Source organism: Nicotiana sylvestris, chromosome 2 (genome assembly GCF_000393655.2).
Source record: "Nicotiana sylvestris chromosome 2, ASM39365v2, whole genome shotgun sequence".
In the NCBI taxonomy this organism is placed as follows: domain Eukaryota; kingdom Viridiplantae; phylum Streptophyta; class Magnoliopsida; order Solanales; family Solanaceae; genus Nicotiana; species Nicotiana sylvestris.
Genome location: NC_091058.1, coordinates 89969726 through 89989252, shown reverse-complemented (window position 1 = coordinate 89989252; position 19527 = coordinate 89969726). Strand labels below are relative to the sequence as shown.

At 36.6% G+C, this 19527-nt stretch overlaps 1 protein-coding gene across 1 annotated transcript; it reads right to left on the bottom strand.

Annotated features, from left to right (window-relative positions):
* Positions 1–10213: 10213 nt before the first annotated feature.
* Positions 10214–18423, bottom strand: LOC104238847 (T-complex protein 1 subunit zeta 1). The gene is made up of 15 exons (XM_009793328.2): positions 18124–18423; positions 17959–18022; positions 17111–17246; positions 16523–16674; positions 16376–16423; positions 16091–16183; positions 14226–14332; positions 14028–14142; positions 13855–13941; positions 12063–12267; positions 11840–11934; positions 11262–11330; positions 11042–11149; positions 10842–10960; positions 10214–10613 (listed from the first exon to the last, which is right to left on the bottom strand). Exons 1-15 carry the CDS (start codon positions 18255–18257, stop codon positions 10538–10540), a joined length of 1608 nt encoding a protein of 535 aa, XP_009791630.1. The 5' UTR covers positions 18258–18423; the 3' UTR covers positions 10214–10537.
* Positions 18424–19527: the final 1104 nt, after the last annotated feature.

Below are 19527 nucleotides of genomic sequence, written 5' to 3'. Positions count from 1 at the left end.
TCTCTGTTTCTAGTTGTGGTGATTCCTAATTTGGGACTTTGGAGCTCCTTTTATAGAGGTTCAGAAGCGTATGGCACTCTGTAAATTAGGTGAAGCAAGAATATTGAGGATTCTTTGGCAACGTGGAGTATTTTTTGGTCAATGTATAGTTAATATATGTGTTCACAAAAAAGAAAGATATATTATTAGAATTTATAAGGTGATTATTAAAATTTGCTTGCATTGCATTATCTGCATATCAAAATTACTTGACATTGATTATCAAAATGAATTTTTCAGACTGCATATTTAAAATAGTCATTGTTAAGAGGCAGACACTATTTTTGTGTAGAGAACTGATGATGTCCATCTCATTGAAGAAGTATTAGGCATGTGCCTAATAAGAGTTTTCTTTGGTTTGGTAGCCAACCTTGTTGACTTGGTTTGGTTGGTAGCCAACCTTGTTGAATTTCTTTGGTTTGGTAGCCAACTTTGTTGAATTGTGAAAAATGTGTGTAAATTGTCAAATATTGTAGGCTTTAGAGGGTGAAGCTTTGGCTATAAAAGGAGAGCTTCAACTCTCATTTCTTCACACCAACAAAGAGAGAAAGAAAGAGTGAGGTTTCACAGACAAGGTATAAGAAAATAGTCTGTGAGGAAAATAGAGAGTGAGCGATATTGTAGTGAGGTGGGAATATCAAAAGAGGGTTATTTCTTTTGAGTGTTGTAGTGGTCTTTGGAGTATTTATCTCCGACCTACAAAGTGTAAAATTCCTTACTATAGTGATATCAGTTGCTCCTCTCGGGGTCGTGGTTTTTTTCCCTTATTCAGAAGGGTTTTCCACGTAAAAATCTTGGTGTCATTGTTACTCTTTTATTCTTGTTAATTACCGTATCTCGGTGCTACATTATTATTCCGCTTTATTACCGTGAATATTATTTTGGTAAGGGGTTTATTCCCAACAACTGGTATCAGAGCACAGGTTCTGCTCGTTCACTGAAATACTATTCACTGTCGGTAGTACTATACTTGGTGAAAAATAAAAATGTCCGGAGTAAAGTACGAGGTAGCAAAATTCAATGGAGATAACGGTTTCTCAACATGGCAAAGAAGGATGAGAGATCTGCTCATCCAACAAGGATTACACAAGGTTCTAGATGTTGATTCCAAAAAGCCTGATACCATGAAAGCTGAGGATTGGGCTGACTTGGATGAAAGAGCTGCTAGTGCAATCAGGTTGCACTTATCAGATGATGTGGTAAATAACATCATTGATGAAGACACTGCACGTGGAATTTGGACAAGGTTGGAAAGCCTATACATGTCCAAAACGCTGACAAATAAATTGTACCTGAAGAAGCAGTTATACGCCCTACACATGAGTGAAGGTACGAATTTTTTGTCACATTTAAATGTGTTTAACGGACTAATCACACAGCTTGCCAACCTCGGAGTGAAAATCGAGGAAGAAGATAAAGCCATCTTGCTATTGAACTCGTTGCCATCTTCGTACGATAATTTGGCAACAACCATCCTGCACGGTAAGACTACTATTGAGTTGAAAGATGTCACATCGGCTCTTCTACTCAATGAGAAGATGAGAAAGAAGCCTGAAAATCAAGGACAGGCTCTCATCACAGAAGGTAGAGGCAGGAGTTATCAAAGGAGTTCGAACAACTATGGTAGATCCGGAGCTCGTGGGAAGTCAAAGAACCGATCCAAATCAAGAGTCAGAAATTGCTACAACTGTAATCAACCAGGTCACTTCAAAAGAGATTGCCCAAATCCAAGGAAGGGCAAAGGTGAAACCAGTGGCCAGAAGAATGACGACAACACAGCCGCCATGGTGCAAAATAATGATAATGTTGTCCTCTTTATAAATGAGGAAGAGGAATGCATGCACCTGTCAGGTCCAGAGTCGGAATGGGTGGTTGACACAGCGGCATCTCACCATGCCACACCGGTAAGAGATCTTTTTTGCAGATATGTAGCAGGTGATTTCGGCACAGTGAAAATGGGTAACACAAGTTACTCAAAGATTGCGGGGATTGGTGACATTTGTATCAAGACAAATGTCGGATGCACATTGGTTCTAAAGGATGTGCGGCATGTACCTGATTTGCGGATGAACTTGATCTCGGGAATTGCTTTAGACCGAGATGGATACGAGAGTTATTTTGCAAATCAAAAGTGGAGACTCACTAAGGGATCATTGGTGATTGCAAAGGGAGTTGCTCGTGGCACGTTGTACAGGACAAATGCAGAAATATGCCAAGGTGAATTGAACGCGGCACAAGATGAGATTTCTGTAGATTTATGGCACAAAAGAATGGGTCATATGAGCGAGAAGGGATTGCAGATTCTTGCCAAGAAATCACTCATTTCTTATGCCAAAGGTACAACTGTAAAACCTTGTGACTACTGTTTATTTGGTAAGCAGCATAGAGTCTCATTTCAGACATCGTCTGAAAGAAAATTGAATATACTTGATTTAGTATATTCTGATGTTTGCGGCCCAATGGAAATTGAATCAATGGGCGGTAACAAATATTTTGTTACTTTTATTGATGATGCTTCACGAAAATTATGGGTTTATATTTTGAAAACCAAAGATCAGGTGTTTCAAGTTTTCCAGAAGTTTCATGCTCTAGTAGAAAGGGAGACGGGTCGAAAGCTAAAGCGTCTCCGAAGTGACAATGGAGGTGAGTACACTTCAAGGGAATTTGAAGAGTATTGTTCAAGTCATGGGATCAGACATGAAAAGACAGTTCCTGGAACCCCACAGCACAATGGCGTAGCCGAGAGGATGAACCGCACCATTGTGGAGAAGGTGAGAAGCATGCTCAGAATGGCTAAACTGCCTAAGTCATTCTGGGGTGAAGCAGTTCAGACAGCCTGTTACCTGATCAATAGGAGTCCATCAGTTCCGTTGGCGTTTGAAATCCCAGAGAGAGTCTGGACCAACAAGGAGGTGTCCTACTCGCATCTGAAGGTGTTCGGTTGCAGAGCTTTTGCACATGTACCAAAAGAGCAGAGAACAAAGCTGGATGATAAATCTATTCCCTGCATATTTATCGGATATGGAGATGAAGAGTTCGGGTACAGACTGTGGGATCCTGTAAAGAAGAAGGTCATCAGAAGTAGAGATGTAGTCTTCCGAGAAAGTGAAGTTAGAACTGCTGCTGATATGTCAGAAAAGGCGAAGAATGGTATAATTCCTAACTTTGTTACTATTCCTTCTACTTCTAACAATCCCACAAGTGCAGAAAGTACGACCGACGAGGTTGCCGAGCAGGGGGAGCAACCTGGTGAGGTTATTGAGCAGGGGGAGCAACTTGATGAAGGTGTCGAGGAAGTGGAGCACCCCACTCAGGGAGAAGAACAACATCAACCTCTGAGGAGATCAGAGAGGCCAAGGGTAGAGTCACGCAGGTACCCTTCCACAGAGTATGTCCTCATCAGTGATGAGGGGGAGCCAGAAAGTCTTAAGGAGGTGTTGTCCCATCCAGAAAAGAACCAGTGGATGAAAGCTATGCAAGAAGAGATGGAATCTCTCCAGAAAAATGGCACATACAAGCTGGTTGAACTTCCAAAGGGTAAAAGACCACTCAAATGCAAATGGGTCTTTAAACTCAAGAAAGATGGAGATGGCAAGCTGGTCAGATACAAAGCTCGATTGGTGGTTAAAGGCTTCGAACAGAAGAAAGGTATTGATTTTGACGAAATTTTCTCCCCCGTTGTTAAAATGACTTCTATTCGAACAATTTTGAGCTTAGCAGCTAGCCTAGATCTTGAAGTGGAGCAGTTGGATGTGAAAACTGCATTTCTTCATGGAGATTTGGAAGAGGAGATTTATATGGAGCAACCAGAAGGATTTGAAGTAGCTGGAAAGAAACACATGGTGTGCAAATTGAATAAGAGTCTTTATGGATTGAAGCAGGCACCAAGGCAGTGGTACATGAAGTTTGATTCATTCATGAAAAGTCAAACATACCTAAAGACCTATTCTGATCCATGTGTATACTTCAAAAGATTTTCTGAGAATAACTTTATTATATTGTTGTTGTATGTGGATGACATGCTAATTGTAGGAAAAGACAAGGGGTTGATAGCAAAGTTGAAAGGAGATCTGTCCAAGTCATTTGATATGAAGGACTTGGGCCCAGCACAACAAATTCTAGGGATGAAGATAGTTCGAGAGAGAACAAGTAGAAAGTTGTGGCTATCTCAGGAGAAGTACATTGAACGTGTACTAGAACGCTTCAACATGAAGAATGCTAAGCCAGTCAGCACACCTCTTGCTGGTCATCTAAAGTTGAGTAAAAAGATGTGTCCTACAACAGTGGAAGAGAAAGGGAACATGGCTAAAGTTCCTTATTCTTCAGCAGTCGGAAGCTTGATGTATGCAATGGTATGTACTAGACCTGATATTGCTCACGCAGTTGGTGTTGTCAGCAGGTTTCTTGAAAATCCTGGAAAGGAACATTGGGAAGCAGTCAAGTGGATACTCAGGTACCTGAGAGGTACCACGGGAGATTGTTTGTGCTTTGGAGGATCTGATCCAATCTTGAAGGGCTATACAGATGCTGATATGGCAGGTGACATTGACAACAGAAAATCCAGTACTGGATATTTGTTTACATTTTCAGGGGGAGCTATATCATGGCAGTCTAAGTTGCAAAAGTGCGTTGCACTTTCAACAACTGAAGCAGAGTACATTGCTGCTACAGAAACTGGCAAGGAGATGATATGGCTCAAGCGATTCCTTCAAGAGCTTGGATTGCATCAGAAGGAGTATGTCGTCTATTGTGACAGTCAAAGTGCAATAGACCTTAGCAAGAACTCTATGTACCATGCAAGGACCAAACACATTGATGTGAGATATCATTGGATTCGAGAAATGGTAGATGATGAATCTCTAAAAGTCTTGAAGATTTCTACAAATGAGAATCCCGCAGATATGCTGACCAAGGTGGTACCAAGGAACAAGTTCGAGCTATGCAAAGAACTTGTCGGCATGCATTCAAACTAGAAGACAGTGCTACCTCCTCTGGATGAATGAGACTGGAGGGGGAGATTGATGATGTCCATCTCATTGAAGAAGTATTAGGCATGTGCCTAATAAGAGTTTTCTTTGGTTTGGTAGCCAACCTTGTTGACTTGGTTTGGTTGGTAGCCAACCTTGTTGAATTTCTTTGGTTTGGTAGCCAACTTTGTTGAATTGTGAAAAATGTGTGTAAATTGTCAAATATTGTAGGCTTTAGAGGGTGAAGCTTTGGCTATAAAAGGAGAGCTTCAACTCTCATTTCTTCACACCAACAAAGAGAGAAAGAAAGAGTGAGGTTTCACAGACAAGGTATAAGAAAATAGTCTGTGAGGAAAATAGAGAGTGAGCGATATTGTAGTGAGGTGGGAATATCAAAAGAGGGTTATTTCTTTTGAGTGTTGTAGTGGTCTTTGGAGTATTTATCTCCGACCTACAAAGTGTAAAATTCCTTACTATAGTGATATCAGTTGCTCCTCTCGGGGTCGTGGTTTTTTTCCCTTATTCAGAAGGGTTTTCCACGTAAAAATCTTGGTGTCATTGTTACTCTTTTATTCTTGTTAATTACCGTATCTCGGTGCTACATTATTATTCCGCTTTATTACCGTGAATATTATTTTGGTAAGGGGTTTATTCCCAACAACTGGTATCAGAGCACAGGTTCTGCTCGTTCACTGAAATACTATTCACTGTCGGTAGTACTATACTTGGTGAAAAATAAAAATGTCCGGAGTAAAGTACGAGGTAGCAAAATTCAATGGAGATAACGTAAAAATTCTTTACATTGTTAGGGTAAATATTTTAATCTTTTTCCTAGTGATCAGATTGTGAACAGCAATATAATGGTCGGAGAAATACTATGGTCGGTGAATTAAGCCCAAAGTTAGAGCAGTTTTATTCGTAAATCTGCTGCTGCTGCTGCTGCATATGAGTAGTTTGCGAATGTCGGCATGTAATTCTTCGGCTTTGTAAAAGTTATTCGTATACATTGGGAGACCAAAATTACACAAGCATATATATGTCGTACATGGATAACTGGAACTCCATTAATTAATTAACCAGTTTTGGAAAGTCTAAGAAATTCCCTTTATGTCTGTTTTCAGGCTCCTTTTTTTCCCCTAATATTTGCGTAATGTTAATCAAACCTTAATTAATTAAGATTCTCATACTACGAGCATTTGATGACCTTTTCTTGAAGTAGCAGACTAAGGAATTATCTTTTGGAAAGGAGGGATGGGGAAGAAATTTTATGTATATATACTTCCTCACGAAAATAATTCTTCTTCTTTTTATTTTTATTTTGAACTTCTTGTCCAGCCAAAAATTAGCCAAATTAAACAAGTTAGAACATATGCAATTAATACATTTTCGAAAATATATAGGAATGTATAAAATTTTATTCAGGAAAAAAAATACTTAGCTTGAACATGATATACCATATCTCATTATTCTTTTTAGGATGGACGGACTAGTTCATATTTATCCTAAAAGATTACTTAATCATTTCATATAAAGTAATGCGGCCTTTCACCTTTCCATGGATGCATGTTGATTTCGAGTACATGTATTGCTTCTTCTGACCCAAGCTCATTTAAAATATTGTTTACTTTTCATTTTATTATTTTTTAGAGAAGAAACTCGTTTTTCATATTAAATACGTAGTATATATAACGAAAAACATCGCATTCTTGTTTTTCATTCAAGAACAAAGGATCACATGTCGATCGAACACTCAAGTGGTGAAAATAAACTTCACGTTCAAACACTCGCAAAAAAAAAAAACCAGAATTAAAAGAAAAAACAAAAGCAACTCAAACAAAATTATTTTCTAATCCAAACTCAAGTTAAAAGCCTCTGGGAAAAGCCAAGAAGTGGAGAACCTTCCATAAAACACCGAGAGAGAAAAGAAGGAAAAAAGAAAACAAGAAAGCAACAAATTAAAGGGAAGCTAAGCGTAGCTATCTATTTCCTTGGAGTATCTTTTTTGAATTCCCCACTTGTGCGCATTGGACTTGACCTGACCACCATAAGGTAAGGTACTAAGGTTAAACTTAAAATGCAAATTGGTAAACATGAGAGAAAAACATCGATAGTGATATTTTTGATGATTAGGTTAAGTTGAAGTTCGATATGATATATAATCGAAAAATAAAATAACAACTTACTATTATTAACAAAAAGAAAAGAACAAAAGAACGACAAAAGGGTGAAAAGCTAAGGATGACAAAGAAACCTTCTTTATATCCTTAGATGCAATGGGGAGAGGTGAGTTGGTCAAAAAGGAAGTTGCGATCGAATATTTGAAGATGATAAAGTTGGCAAACCAGTCCAGTTGCACGTACCTACTTGAGGTCTGAGTCTGACTGAAAATTAATGTTGTATTTCAGCTGGAATCTTAATTACTCCTATGTGACCTTTATGCTTGCAAAGAGTCTCTCATTGGGAAAAACAAAGAAAAGTCACTTTGATTTGGTATTAAATAAAAAAATCATACCAACCCAACATATAAATATAAAATTTTTATATATATTTTTAACACTTTATATAGAATTTCTTTTTAAAAATATCTAGAAATATTTAGGATTCTCTTATGGGAAGTAATATTTAATAGAATATAAAGTGCTCCATTTTTATTAACTTTTAATAATGTGTTGTATGATCACTTTCTTATCAAGTGTTATTAAAATTCGCCAATCTCTTTGTTTTTTCATTTTCATATGTCAAGATCTACTAGATTCTTATATCTTTTCGAATTTGAAGTGGTATTTTGATAATTAAAAATTAAATAGAACATACATCATTATTGAGGTATCGCATTGTTTTTTATGTTTAATTATTAAATTCGGTTAACTTTGAAGGTCTACATCAACGAAAATTTATTGTCACACAACTAAAAGAAATACTATCATATGTTACTAAGAAAATTCTCCCATAAGAATATTTTAATATATAATATGTTTGTCAATTTTTTAATTTTTATTAAACATATATTTACTTATAAAAAAATTAACAAAGTAAGATTGACATATTATTTATGTAACAAAAAAAAACGCAAAAAACCTAAAAAATCCGACAAAACTGAACCAATCCAAATCGATATAATTGATTTGATTTAATTTTAATAAAAATCGAACCAACTCGATCCATGTACACCACTACTGTTTGAGAAGGGTAAACATCTCTTTTGATAGTTGAATACTTCAATCTTCCGATGCATGGCATAACCGCACATCCTATAAGTCGTTGTGACAGCACTACATCTTTAGAATAAAATCTTCTGCTTGGGACCTACTAAATTTTCTTGTTACTATAAGCGATTCAAAAACGTTGTAACGTGGAAATAATTACTCGATACACTCGGTGATTTCTTTGTATATATCTAAGTTTTGATGGATGTAATTACTCGATACTTAGGGGTTGCTACCAGGTAGTAATTAGTGTCTAGTTGAATTAGTTAAGGTACAAACTAGCCCGAACACCAGCAACAAATTAACAATAACTATGCTTTCAAACAAGTTGGGTCTGCTATATATATGAATCTTCACTAACTATTTATCCATATTATGAGGATCCATTATGAATTGGTTAGTTTTGCAATAGCTATCAGACTACCGTGATCCTCCTCCTTTATTTAAGTTTGGACAATATAAGGAAGCTCACACAAGTAAAATTGGAGCAGACACCAAGTTATAAGTACATGAGACGTTATAACAAACAAAATACCAATAATAGTACAATAATAGAAGTAAAACATAAGTGCTAATGCTATGCAACCAAGATCCTCACATGCTTGTAAGTTACTGATATGCAATATAATACCACACCTCTAAGGGGTAGTTTGGATGTTGGGATAAGAGATAACAATTTTATCCCGCGCTTAATTATGGGTATTATTCGGTCTCCAAAATCATTTTGTATGAAAATGATGGAATTAGTTATCCCATATAAAAAGTGAAATAACTAATCTCATGGAATATCTCAATCCCTGATATCCTTGTATATCTCACATCACCAACCAAACTACCCCTAAGCAACTCAAACTTGAGTTTGAGCTATACGTGGTTCGTGAAAGTTAATATATACAGCTAACTTTTGGCAAAACTTGAAATGTCCCATTAGAATAGTCCAAAATATGAACGGGATTTAAATTGTCAAACTAAAGATTTGGTTCCAAATTCCGTATTTCCTTCACCAAGATGCCAAACCAGAAAAGTCAAGCCCCTTAGATATCAGGCTCGTGCATTATCCCGAGCCTTGAGTTCTTTGGGTTAGACATTGTAGATAAGGGTCACTATTGATTTAGTAGCTGTGAAATGTCAATTGGGCGGTTCACAAATTATTCCTTGAATGAAACTTATCCCATAAAAAATATACACAAGGATTGAATGGGCTATTCCTACAATGTCAATGTTGAATCTCCATCCTTTTCAAATCTCCTGTACCTTTCAAATAAGATTGTTTTTGCAAACGACAAAACAGTTGCCCATAGTTCCTATCTATTTACTCGACGAGCTCTTATACCCTTTCTTGTGGTGGGAGGGGATAGGGGAAAAAACTCGTAGTTTTAAGAGTCTAATCTAAATTCACTAAATTTGAAAATAATTTCTGATTTGTTTTAGATATGGAACATGATTCGCACTCAACATAGTCTAGCTCAAGAATTGATGAAAAAGAAAGCACCACAGAAAAAACAAAATGTCACTAAAAGACAAGGATCAAATGTAAAAATAAAATCATTCCCCACTGACAATTTACGTTCAAATGAGATTCCATAGAAGCACTCTGTGCCATCTGCCAAACTTGCGTCCGAACCAGAAAAACAACCTTCTGTGGCACAGCCCGAAGAGATCCTATTGGCATCTTCTACATTCAAAAACATTTTCAAACTGAGTATCTCACTAAACCATGACATCACCTAATCATGGTAAATCAAAATTTTACCTAATTTTATCACCCAACCATGGAAGTAATTCACATTTGAAATTGCAATTTGCAATCCGTAGCCATTTGAACTTTCGACAGGCTTCCCTTCAACATCCGAACGCCCACCAATCAAATTCCTAACCCATAAAAATCACTCTTTAACATCCTTTTACAGGAAAGGAATTAACCTCAACAGAACGCAATGAATAGTTGAATACAGATGATTCACATATTCACTAATTAGAGATTATAAAATAGTTTGACTGTTTGACAAAAACATCTTTTGATAACGACATAGTGCAGAAATACAAGTACGAAAGATGTGGTTGGATACAATAATGGTAATGGTTGGAACAGAAAACATGCTAAAAGATTCAACTGATGAACAAAATTATCCAGGCACAATCTGCCCCTTATCAACCACCTATCACATTCAAAACATGATTTGCCGTCTCACGCCACCAACTCCATCCATTCGGTTTGCTGTCTTCTATCTTTTTCTTTTTTCCCCCAAGAGAAAACAAATGAACACGATGAAAGAAACGGAACACTATTGTCCTATGGAAATAAATTTACATGAAAAAGAACAACTAAGTTGGTTTCCGCATGTTACGTCCTGCACGGATTACTTCATCAACAAGTAGCAGCTGAGATGCTATAACAGGGCTGCAAAACAAAAATGGATTATGGGTCAGATGCTATTCAGCAAAAATTCACCTTTAGTCGGGTTGGGAATTTAAGGGAAAAATAAAAGAAACGGAGAGCAAGGAACAACAAATATAGCTCCAATGCTTACTGAAAAGATGATTTCGCGCAGAGCTGACTGGTATTGATACATGAATTAATACATGCCCATACAGAAGAAAATATATGTAATGAATAATTTCCACATACCCAGAATTCACAATCTGACGCTTAACAGAATAATTGTCAAATATCCCCTCCATTTGGGGATCTATAGGTTCTCCAGTGTGCTGATTTAGTCCCACAATATTTCCTTTGTCATGCTCTCCCTGCAAAAAGATGAGAAGTCAGGGTGATAATTGATACAATAGTTGCATTCATGAACACGAGCAAGAGAAGTATTCGATTACCGTTAGTGCTATAATCACATCTTGAGTATCAAGGCCAGAGTTCTCAGCAAGCGTTTTTGGTATCACAAGGAGGGCATTCGCAAATGCTTCCACTCCAAGTTGGGCACGCTTAGCAGATATTTTGCCATAGACCAAAGAAAATCAGAAAATATATACAACACTCGAATACATCTTGCATAGGGAGGTAAATATTAAGACAATAATAAATCTATTCACATACCCCTTTAACAGTTTTCTTCACTTCATTGATCAGGTATTGTCGAGCTGCAACTTCAAAGGCACCAGCACCCTTAAAGTAATCATACAAGAACATAACTCAGGAGCCGAAGATGCATTACTTCATTCTCATAATATGCAGAGAACAACGCGTTCACTGCTTCAAAGTTCAAACAAGTGAATCCTCGAATTTCATAAGCAAATAGTCAAATACAGGTACACGGACGAGAATTCATACAGCAAGTTGTAACATCTAACTAGAGACAGATTAACGCTCTGGTTATGAAGTCTAATAATGCTTCCTTTTCATACTGCTGTAAAAATAAAAAACCAAGATAAAAAATGACAATTCCATTAAAGCCTTAGTCGAGAAGTAAGATTAGCACGAATACCCCAGAGCAACATGTTTATAAACAAATGTAAAGCATCATACTTCCATGCACATAAAATTGGGTCCAAAGATGGATAGGCAGTGCAAAATAATGCACAAACAAGGAAAAAGCCATCAAGTGAAGGCAATTCTACATGGAATTCACACAAATATCCATTTCTGGAGTTCCAGGTATCAATGGAATACCATACCAGTACAACTGCTTCATCTTCAATGGTATTTTTGACTGCTCTCAGTCCATCACGAACAGCATCCTTAATTTGTGCTATTGTATGGTCATTTGGCCCTGTATAGGAAACAGCAGCATTTAACAAGACCAAGTTCTCAAACAGGGAAATTACAAGCACCACCACTGCAAAATAATAGCGTCCACAAGAAAAAAACATTTAATGACAACTACACAATTCAGAATACCTTTTATAAGAATAGTGCAGGAATGAGGATTTTTGACATTTTCAACAAATGTGTACTTCTCTTCGCCAAGAACATGCTCATAGACCAGCCCAGCCCAGCCAAGGCACTCAGGAGTAAGGTCATCAACAGAGTTAACTGCATCACCACCACATGCCAAAACCAAGCGCTCCATATTTCTCCTCTTTGCTCTTCGAAGAGCAATTATCTAAAACATCAAAATTGGGATGATAGTCCATATGTTGGAAAGTAAAAATAAGATTCTTAAATGTCACCATCATTTAAATGAAACATTTATGTCATAAAATATCTAGTTTGGCATCTTAAATTGCTATAAGGAGCTTTAGAAAAAACAAACACAATAGAGAATGGATGTTTCTTGTTGAGAGATGTGGCAATGCATTAGCGTTTCAAACTATCCTTTATCATTAAGGATAAAAAAAGAATTGCATACACGAAAATGGGGAAGAAAGGCTAAAAGGGACGCAATTGCATTCAAGCATACAATGGCGAAACTTGGTCTATTTATGACATAGAACCTTCTGATTAACTGTCAACTATGAGAATACAATAACCTAATATTTCTATCTACTACAACCCTTGCATATAAGTGGGATGGAGAAGGCATCGGTGCATGTTCTCGTGGAATCCAGTTTAGTCTAATAAAAAGGGAAGACCATCTAATTTTTATATGCAGTTCCACAAAAATTTCTTATTCTCTTAATTAAAAAAAGGATTAAAAGACAAAGGGTACAAGTCCCCATCATAACTGCTCCCTTGTTAATTTAGAAATTCATGATAGGTCCATAAGTTTCATAAATTTCTTCAATGAACATTTAACGTATTTTGGAAGTTGAGCTCATTTGTTGTATATATGATAACCTTTCTTTCGCTCTCTGATTTTTCTATTTCTTTTTTTCCCATGAAGGAGTATCAAAGAACTAAGTTCCACACATAGGATCTGGGAGTAGTTTATTATCTTTTCAGGAAAAAGCCAAGTAGGGTAGGAGACAGTGATTAAAAAAACGCTCGCTTCCTCGCTTTAAGCGAGAAGCGAAGCGAGGCGTGAAGGGCAGCGCTTCAGGTAATAGAAGCGACTCTGGTACGAAAAAGCGACCGCTTCTCGGTAAAAAGCGAGAAGCGGTGAAGCAAGAAAAAGCGTTAGAAGCGTCCACTTCTATGTTTAAAATTAACCCAAGCCCTATTTTATTAAAAAACGAGGTTTCCAAACCGTAAACACTGTCTCGACTTCTTCAACAACATCGAGACTAGGGTTTTTCTTCAACAACAACAGCAATTTCTTCTTCTCTTCTTCATCAACTTCTGATTTATGAGATAATCAGATTATTTCTAAACGTCCAAAAAGCGGTGAAATGCTGGCGAATTTTTTTCAGAAAATTTCTGCCCAATTTTTCCAGTTTCTGCCCAAAATTTCTGCCCAATTGAAGTATTGAACATTTGCTTACAATTACATGTGTTGTCTATGCAGTATTTATTATTATTTTTTTTTTAAATTCCGCTTCACTTAAAAAAAAGCGAGCGCTTCGCTTCTCGCTTCTCGTGAAATGGGGGTTGTCGCTTTTCCTCGCTTCACGCTCTTCACAACACTGGTAGGAGTTAGTTGATAGAGATCAGTTACCCAAAAGTACTAGCATGGCAACAGAAGGAAGCAACATGTTCCTAGGAAGAGCAGACATGCAAAACTAATTTGAAGAAGACACATGCATTCGACAACTAAATGATTCAGCTTGAGAATTTACTAAAAACTGAATAAACTAGAGTGAGGACAACTTACTCCTGCCCGAGCAAGAATGTCAAGAGATGGAGGATCAATTCCCTTCTGATTGATAACAACAAAGTTGTTTTCATTTCCTGAACAAACCTGCATGCAACCAGGAATAAAGTCCGAAATAAATGTTTCATTACATTGACACACAAATGCCAAATACTCCTAGCTAAACTGCAGACCTTGTTTTTAAGATCAATTATCTTTTGCACTCTCTCATCAACTGAGCGCCTTTCAGCAGCAACCATTGCCTCTCTCTGCTCTGCATTCGAGTAGAAAAACCCTGCATTTACTTCACTGAGAAAGAGAAGTGCATCAACTATATGAACTCAATAAATCCAAGTAAATATATGTAATATGAAGCCGCAGTGAATAATCACCTCTTCTCATATTCCAAGGATACATTACAAGTCAGAATGTAACAGTTCTCAGCTCGTCTTTTCATGTCTGGATGTCGTGAACCATGGTCGAGCACAAGACCCTCAACCTGATAGCAGCAAGAAAAAATGAGTACTGCAACATGTTAAATCTGTGCTCACAAAATTCTTCAATTTCCGGTTCAAATTTTCGGAGAAAATGAAAGGGTGTCCGGTTGACGCTTTTCTAAAGAAACATGTCTAGTTTTGTGGTTTTTTAAAGGTTGACCACTTGGTACAACACCAATTTTATGTTTTCCAAGTTTCCTCATAGTTCGCTTGTTTCTCTGTTAGTTTCCTTCAATTCCCCTTTATTTGCGTTGAAGACGTCGAGAATGATGATATTGTTTTTAAAGCATACAAGATTTAAATTAGAAAATGGTTAATGAAGCAAAGAGTGAATTGGACTCCGCATCTTTTGGCTTTTCATGAATCATCGTAATCCCCGATAACTTCTGTTTTTTTGAACATGAATGACACAAACTGGTGGGATTTGTTTTTTGAGGAAGGACATATTCATGAACAAGACAAGTTTTCTGGAAGTTAGGGCAGTAGAGAAAGGTACATGAAATGACAATGAAAAATATTTTGAGAGAAGAAAAAATATTCACCAACCAAAACAACCTTAATTTCGTGTTCTGCAACTGCATCCTAGATAGACAAACTAAGAGACAACCCATGCAGCGACAGGGACAAGTACATCCACATCTAGCCAATACGGGACATGAATACCCTATACTTGTTGGTTTACGTGCCATACATACGCATGTAACAATTCTTCCTCTCATCTTACCCACATAGTAAAGAATTTCCAAAAACATACTAAAGAATTTCACGACCCACGAGCACCCAAGATTGTTATAATATTTAATATGAGTTTTAGTAAATAATTAAGCAGAGAACACTCTCTAAAAATATGCGTATCTTTCACTTCTCAGACTATCCTCAGTAATGAGACGAAAAATTGTTTAGCACGTGCACCATTACCTTTTATCATATCCTAAAAATAATCATAATATCATAGTCTTATTAACTCTAAAGGAGTCAATGTTTAATTGAAAAGTTTCCTGTAGACACTAAACAGTATTACTTGTAATTACTTTAGAAACTTGAAAGATAAAATTCAGCAAAATCTCAAGTTAGTTCATGTGATATTGAGAGCAGTTTAGCTTTGCTCTTTTACAATTTAACTTGAAATACATAAACTCCGTCTCCATCCTACAAGCTGAAGATGAATCAGAATCAGATTCTGTTATACTACTTGGTTATGGTATCAATACTTGACAATGCTGTCAATTATCAGAATGCATATTGTTATATGGTGCATTCTGCACATAAGAGGAACTCATATAACCAGAGTAGAAGTTTAGATACATTAGACAAGAACTACAAAACATGTTGCAAGTGCACTTGGCCATTTCAAAATTGGAAATTATCATTATTAAGATATGAATAACGATGACAATTAAACATGCCTTTAAATTATGGGTCAAAGTATAAGAAGAAATTCATGGCAGGCTGGCTGTAATGTAACCCACCATTTATGAGCAAATGAGGGGAACAACCATCAAAGAAGAGGGGGTCAAAGCCTCTAGTGGATGAAGTAACACTCTGCAGTTACAGAGAGAGAGAGAGACCGGGGGGGGGGGGGGGGGGATTTACAGTGTAGTCATTTCTTGAAGTTACATGTCTGAGGAATTGATATGCTTTAAACTCTTTTTATCAGTATCATAGATTATCCAAAATCTAATGCAAACAATGTAACACATGGGTTAACTTTGCGGAAATGACAACCAACATGCAGAAGTTATAAGTAGCATTTCACATACCAAACGGGTGTCTACATCAAACTTATGGCGCATGTGCATTATCTCAACCATGAAAAGATCAATAGCTTCTTCAGGCTTGCGTATGCAGAGCACCTGTTGCACAATTTGCAGGAATTGTAATAAAATGACAGGAGAGAAGAAAAAACCCCGCAAATATAACAAAAGAAAGCTAGCTTGGAAAAGAGAGACAGATAACAATTAATGTAGTGTATCACGCATCATTAAGCAAAAGCATATTTCAGTAACGCTGCTATCTAAATGCTAGAAGCAAGGACGAGCACTTACAGCATTCGCAACAATGTCTGTCAGTTGATCAGCCAACGCTTCATACAACTGTGCAAAACCATATATTGGTATAAGCACTGACAATAAAGGAAGGGCATTTAAGCAGAACGATCATAATTTACATCACATTTAAGGTGCAGAAGAAACCTTTGTTCTCAACGTTGTTCTTGCTACCATCTTCAATATCTCTTTATCTGGCTCGTCACCCATCACTACAGGAGTCTTAAATTTTTCAAGAAATTGTAGTGTTGCTCTTTTTGCAATTTCAAAGCCATCAACTAGCACACGAGGATGCATTCCTGAAAGAATGTTTCAAGCACTTAAAACCTAAAGTAACTAAAGGATATGTTTTATTTATTTTTATTGTTAAACTAAAGGATATATTTGTCGAGGAGACTTCATCAGTCATCTTTGGCAGGGAGTGCAACCAAAAAATGAACTGAATACGACAATTCAACAGATCACCCAAATATTAAATTTGCTCAGAACCAGTGCTATGATCAGACAAGCAAAGCGTAATCATGAAATAATTAGCTGCAACCTATGTTGCTCGGACTATTTAAAAATGCCGGTAGGTGCGTGTCAGATCCTCCAAAACTACACAAACTTTTCAGTAAACGTATCTCCATAATTAATTTTCTGAATCTTTCCAGATTTTCCATTTCAGGCTGGGTTTCATATTACATCAGAAGAAAAGGCAACGAAGTTGCTGGGAATAGAAACTATATGGCAAACCTTCATCTATGCAGCGCTCAGATTGTTTCATGAGCTCCCCAATGAAAAGCACTGTAGATGTAGTACCATCACCACTTGTATCATCTTGAGCAACAGCAGTCCTAGCAATCATTATTGCAGTTGGGTTCTGTATTTGCTGCAATTTTATTAAGCATAAGGGTATCAATACCAACAAAAAACACTTATCTTTTAGCTGTTCACAATTCACATCCTCAAATAGATATTCTTAGTTTAGCTGCATAAATGAACAACAAAGGAAGCCCCACATTACCAAGACCAGTTCAACACTAATCTATTACAAGACCCAGTTCAAACTTCCTTAATTGGTATGTCAGATGAATCACAAAGGAAGATACCAAAAAGACGGTGTTTAACCACAAGCATTAGCATCTCTAATCTTTGGTGTGAATTCAGACATCATTTCTTAACTTTTTTGAATTAAATTTGACATTTTTAGTTGGTACTTATAAAGAACTATCAATCACAATCTTTATAACTGTATATTCGTGTTATTGGTGTCACAATATTCTCAAATATTCTTGATATTCGAAAATTTTTAGGAAAATTATTGAAGTTGACTCCATAAAGAATAATAGTGCCTTGGTGACAGAGGGAGTAGTATTCGTCTTGTTACTGGGTCGACTTCCGTTGACAGACTCAATTCTACATCTCGACTTCCATCGACACTATTATCAAATAATTTTCAAGACACTTAAAAAGTGCAACATTGAGTGAAAATGTGACACAGCAAGCAGGAGCAGCCCGTTTCGTTACTTTGAAATGCATAAATCAAAAACAAAAATCTCAAAGCAGCTGAAACTAACAAAGTATTAACAAGCAGAACTCACCATTTCTTTCAATAACGTATTGCCATCCTTAGTAAGTTTAATATCACCCGCACCACCAACAAGCCTAGCAATTGTAAGTAAAATAAATTATCTATAAAAATGAGCCAGAAAAAACGTAGAACTGAAAGCAAAATCGAAGAGCTCAAAAAAAAAGGTGTGACTCACATTTTAATGGTGCCCTTAGGGCCGAGATTGGTCTTGAGAACATCCTGCAAACCCTTGGCAGCATTGATGTTCATATGAAGCGCCGCCGACTTGTTGAGTACCTCAGCATTTGGATTCAATACCTTAACAGACATCTTCTTCACTTACTGTAATAATTAGTGCTAAAGCAGATCGCAGAAGAATGAGAGAGAGAAAAAGGTGTATGGAAGAGTTGGTTCTGGAGGAGAGGGGACTGGGTTTTGAGGGCTCGCTCTCTGGAAGGGTTTTGTTCTTTGAAATTGAACCTGAATTTAACTCTGGACGGGATGCGGCCTACAGGCTGAACGTGATTTGCATAGTCGCACTTGTAAAATGGCATTTGTAATTTAGAAATTTTCATAAAGATCCTCTTTTTACTAGTAATTAGTCATATAGATACCATTTGCTATATTATGGATTATAGATACTTTTTCTGTGGTTATAAGATGTATTTGATATATTTAAGCTATTGTATTGATGAATACACTAGTAAAAATAGGCTTGAATAGGGAAGTTCAGCTAATCAGTTGTTGTATTCAAGTGTATTCAACTGTATTCATGGCGTGAAATATGGGATTACAGCTGGACAGATTATTGTATTCGACTGTATTCACGGCGTGAAATAGGGGATTACACTGTTTTTAAAACGGAAAGTGAATCAATTAACATAATAGACTCCTAATATAACTCAACAAACTCAATAATAACACACAAATTTTGTATTTTCAGTTATAAAAAAGATTCTCAACCGAAAAATACCCCAAAAAAATAGCAATTTTCAGAGAAATTATATAATACATCTAAATACATAAATTATATTAATTAAAAAAATATATGAATATATTCATGACATATAGCGAGGCAGTGAATACAATGAAATACATAGAATACAACGGGATACATTAAAATACAATGAGAAAAAAATAGTGAATACAATGAAATACATAGAATACAACAAGATACATTGAATTACAATGAAAAAAGACAATGAATATAATGAAATACATGAAAATACAGCGTGATACATTGAAAAAATATTGAAATATATTAATAGAAAATCAAGTTGCTCAGCCCCAAAATCCGTCGTCTTTGTTCAAGAACAAACCCTAATTTTCAGCTACTCCTATTGTAGCAGATGCAACAATAACGTCAGAAGCAGCAACAACAACAGGAAGCCATGGCTCGTTTCCCTTGTAACATGGACCGGCGGGGTACTCCCTAACAAATTCTCCGACCAAATTTCCGATAAGGCCGGGTCATTTATTTACGATCTCATATCGCGTTGCTCTTCAAACATACGACAGAAACAAAGTGAAAAAAGAGATGCTGGGAATTTCATATGGAGAGCTATTTCTCTTGCTTGGCGCTACTGCTGCTCTTATTGGA

Excerpts from the sequence above, each read along its gene's own strand:
- LOC104238847 (XM_009793328.2), bottom strand. The coding sequence starts at position 18,257 with ATGTCTGTTAAGGTATTGAATCCAAATGCTGAGGTACTCAACAAGTCG. Across the intron at positions 14,333-16,090 it reads TTGATGTAGACACCCGTTTG|GTTGAGGGTCTTGTGCTCGA; the intron begins GTATGTGAAATG and ends TGCTGCTATCAG. Across the intron at positions 10,614-10,841 it reads CGTCAGATTGTGAATTCTGG|CCCTGTTATAGCATCTCAGC; the intron begins GTATGTGGAAAT and ends TTTGTTTTGCAG.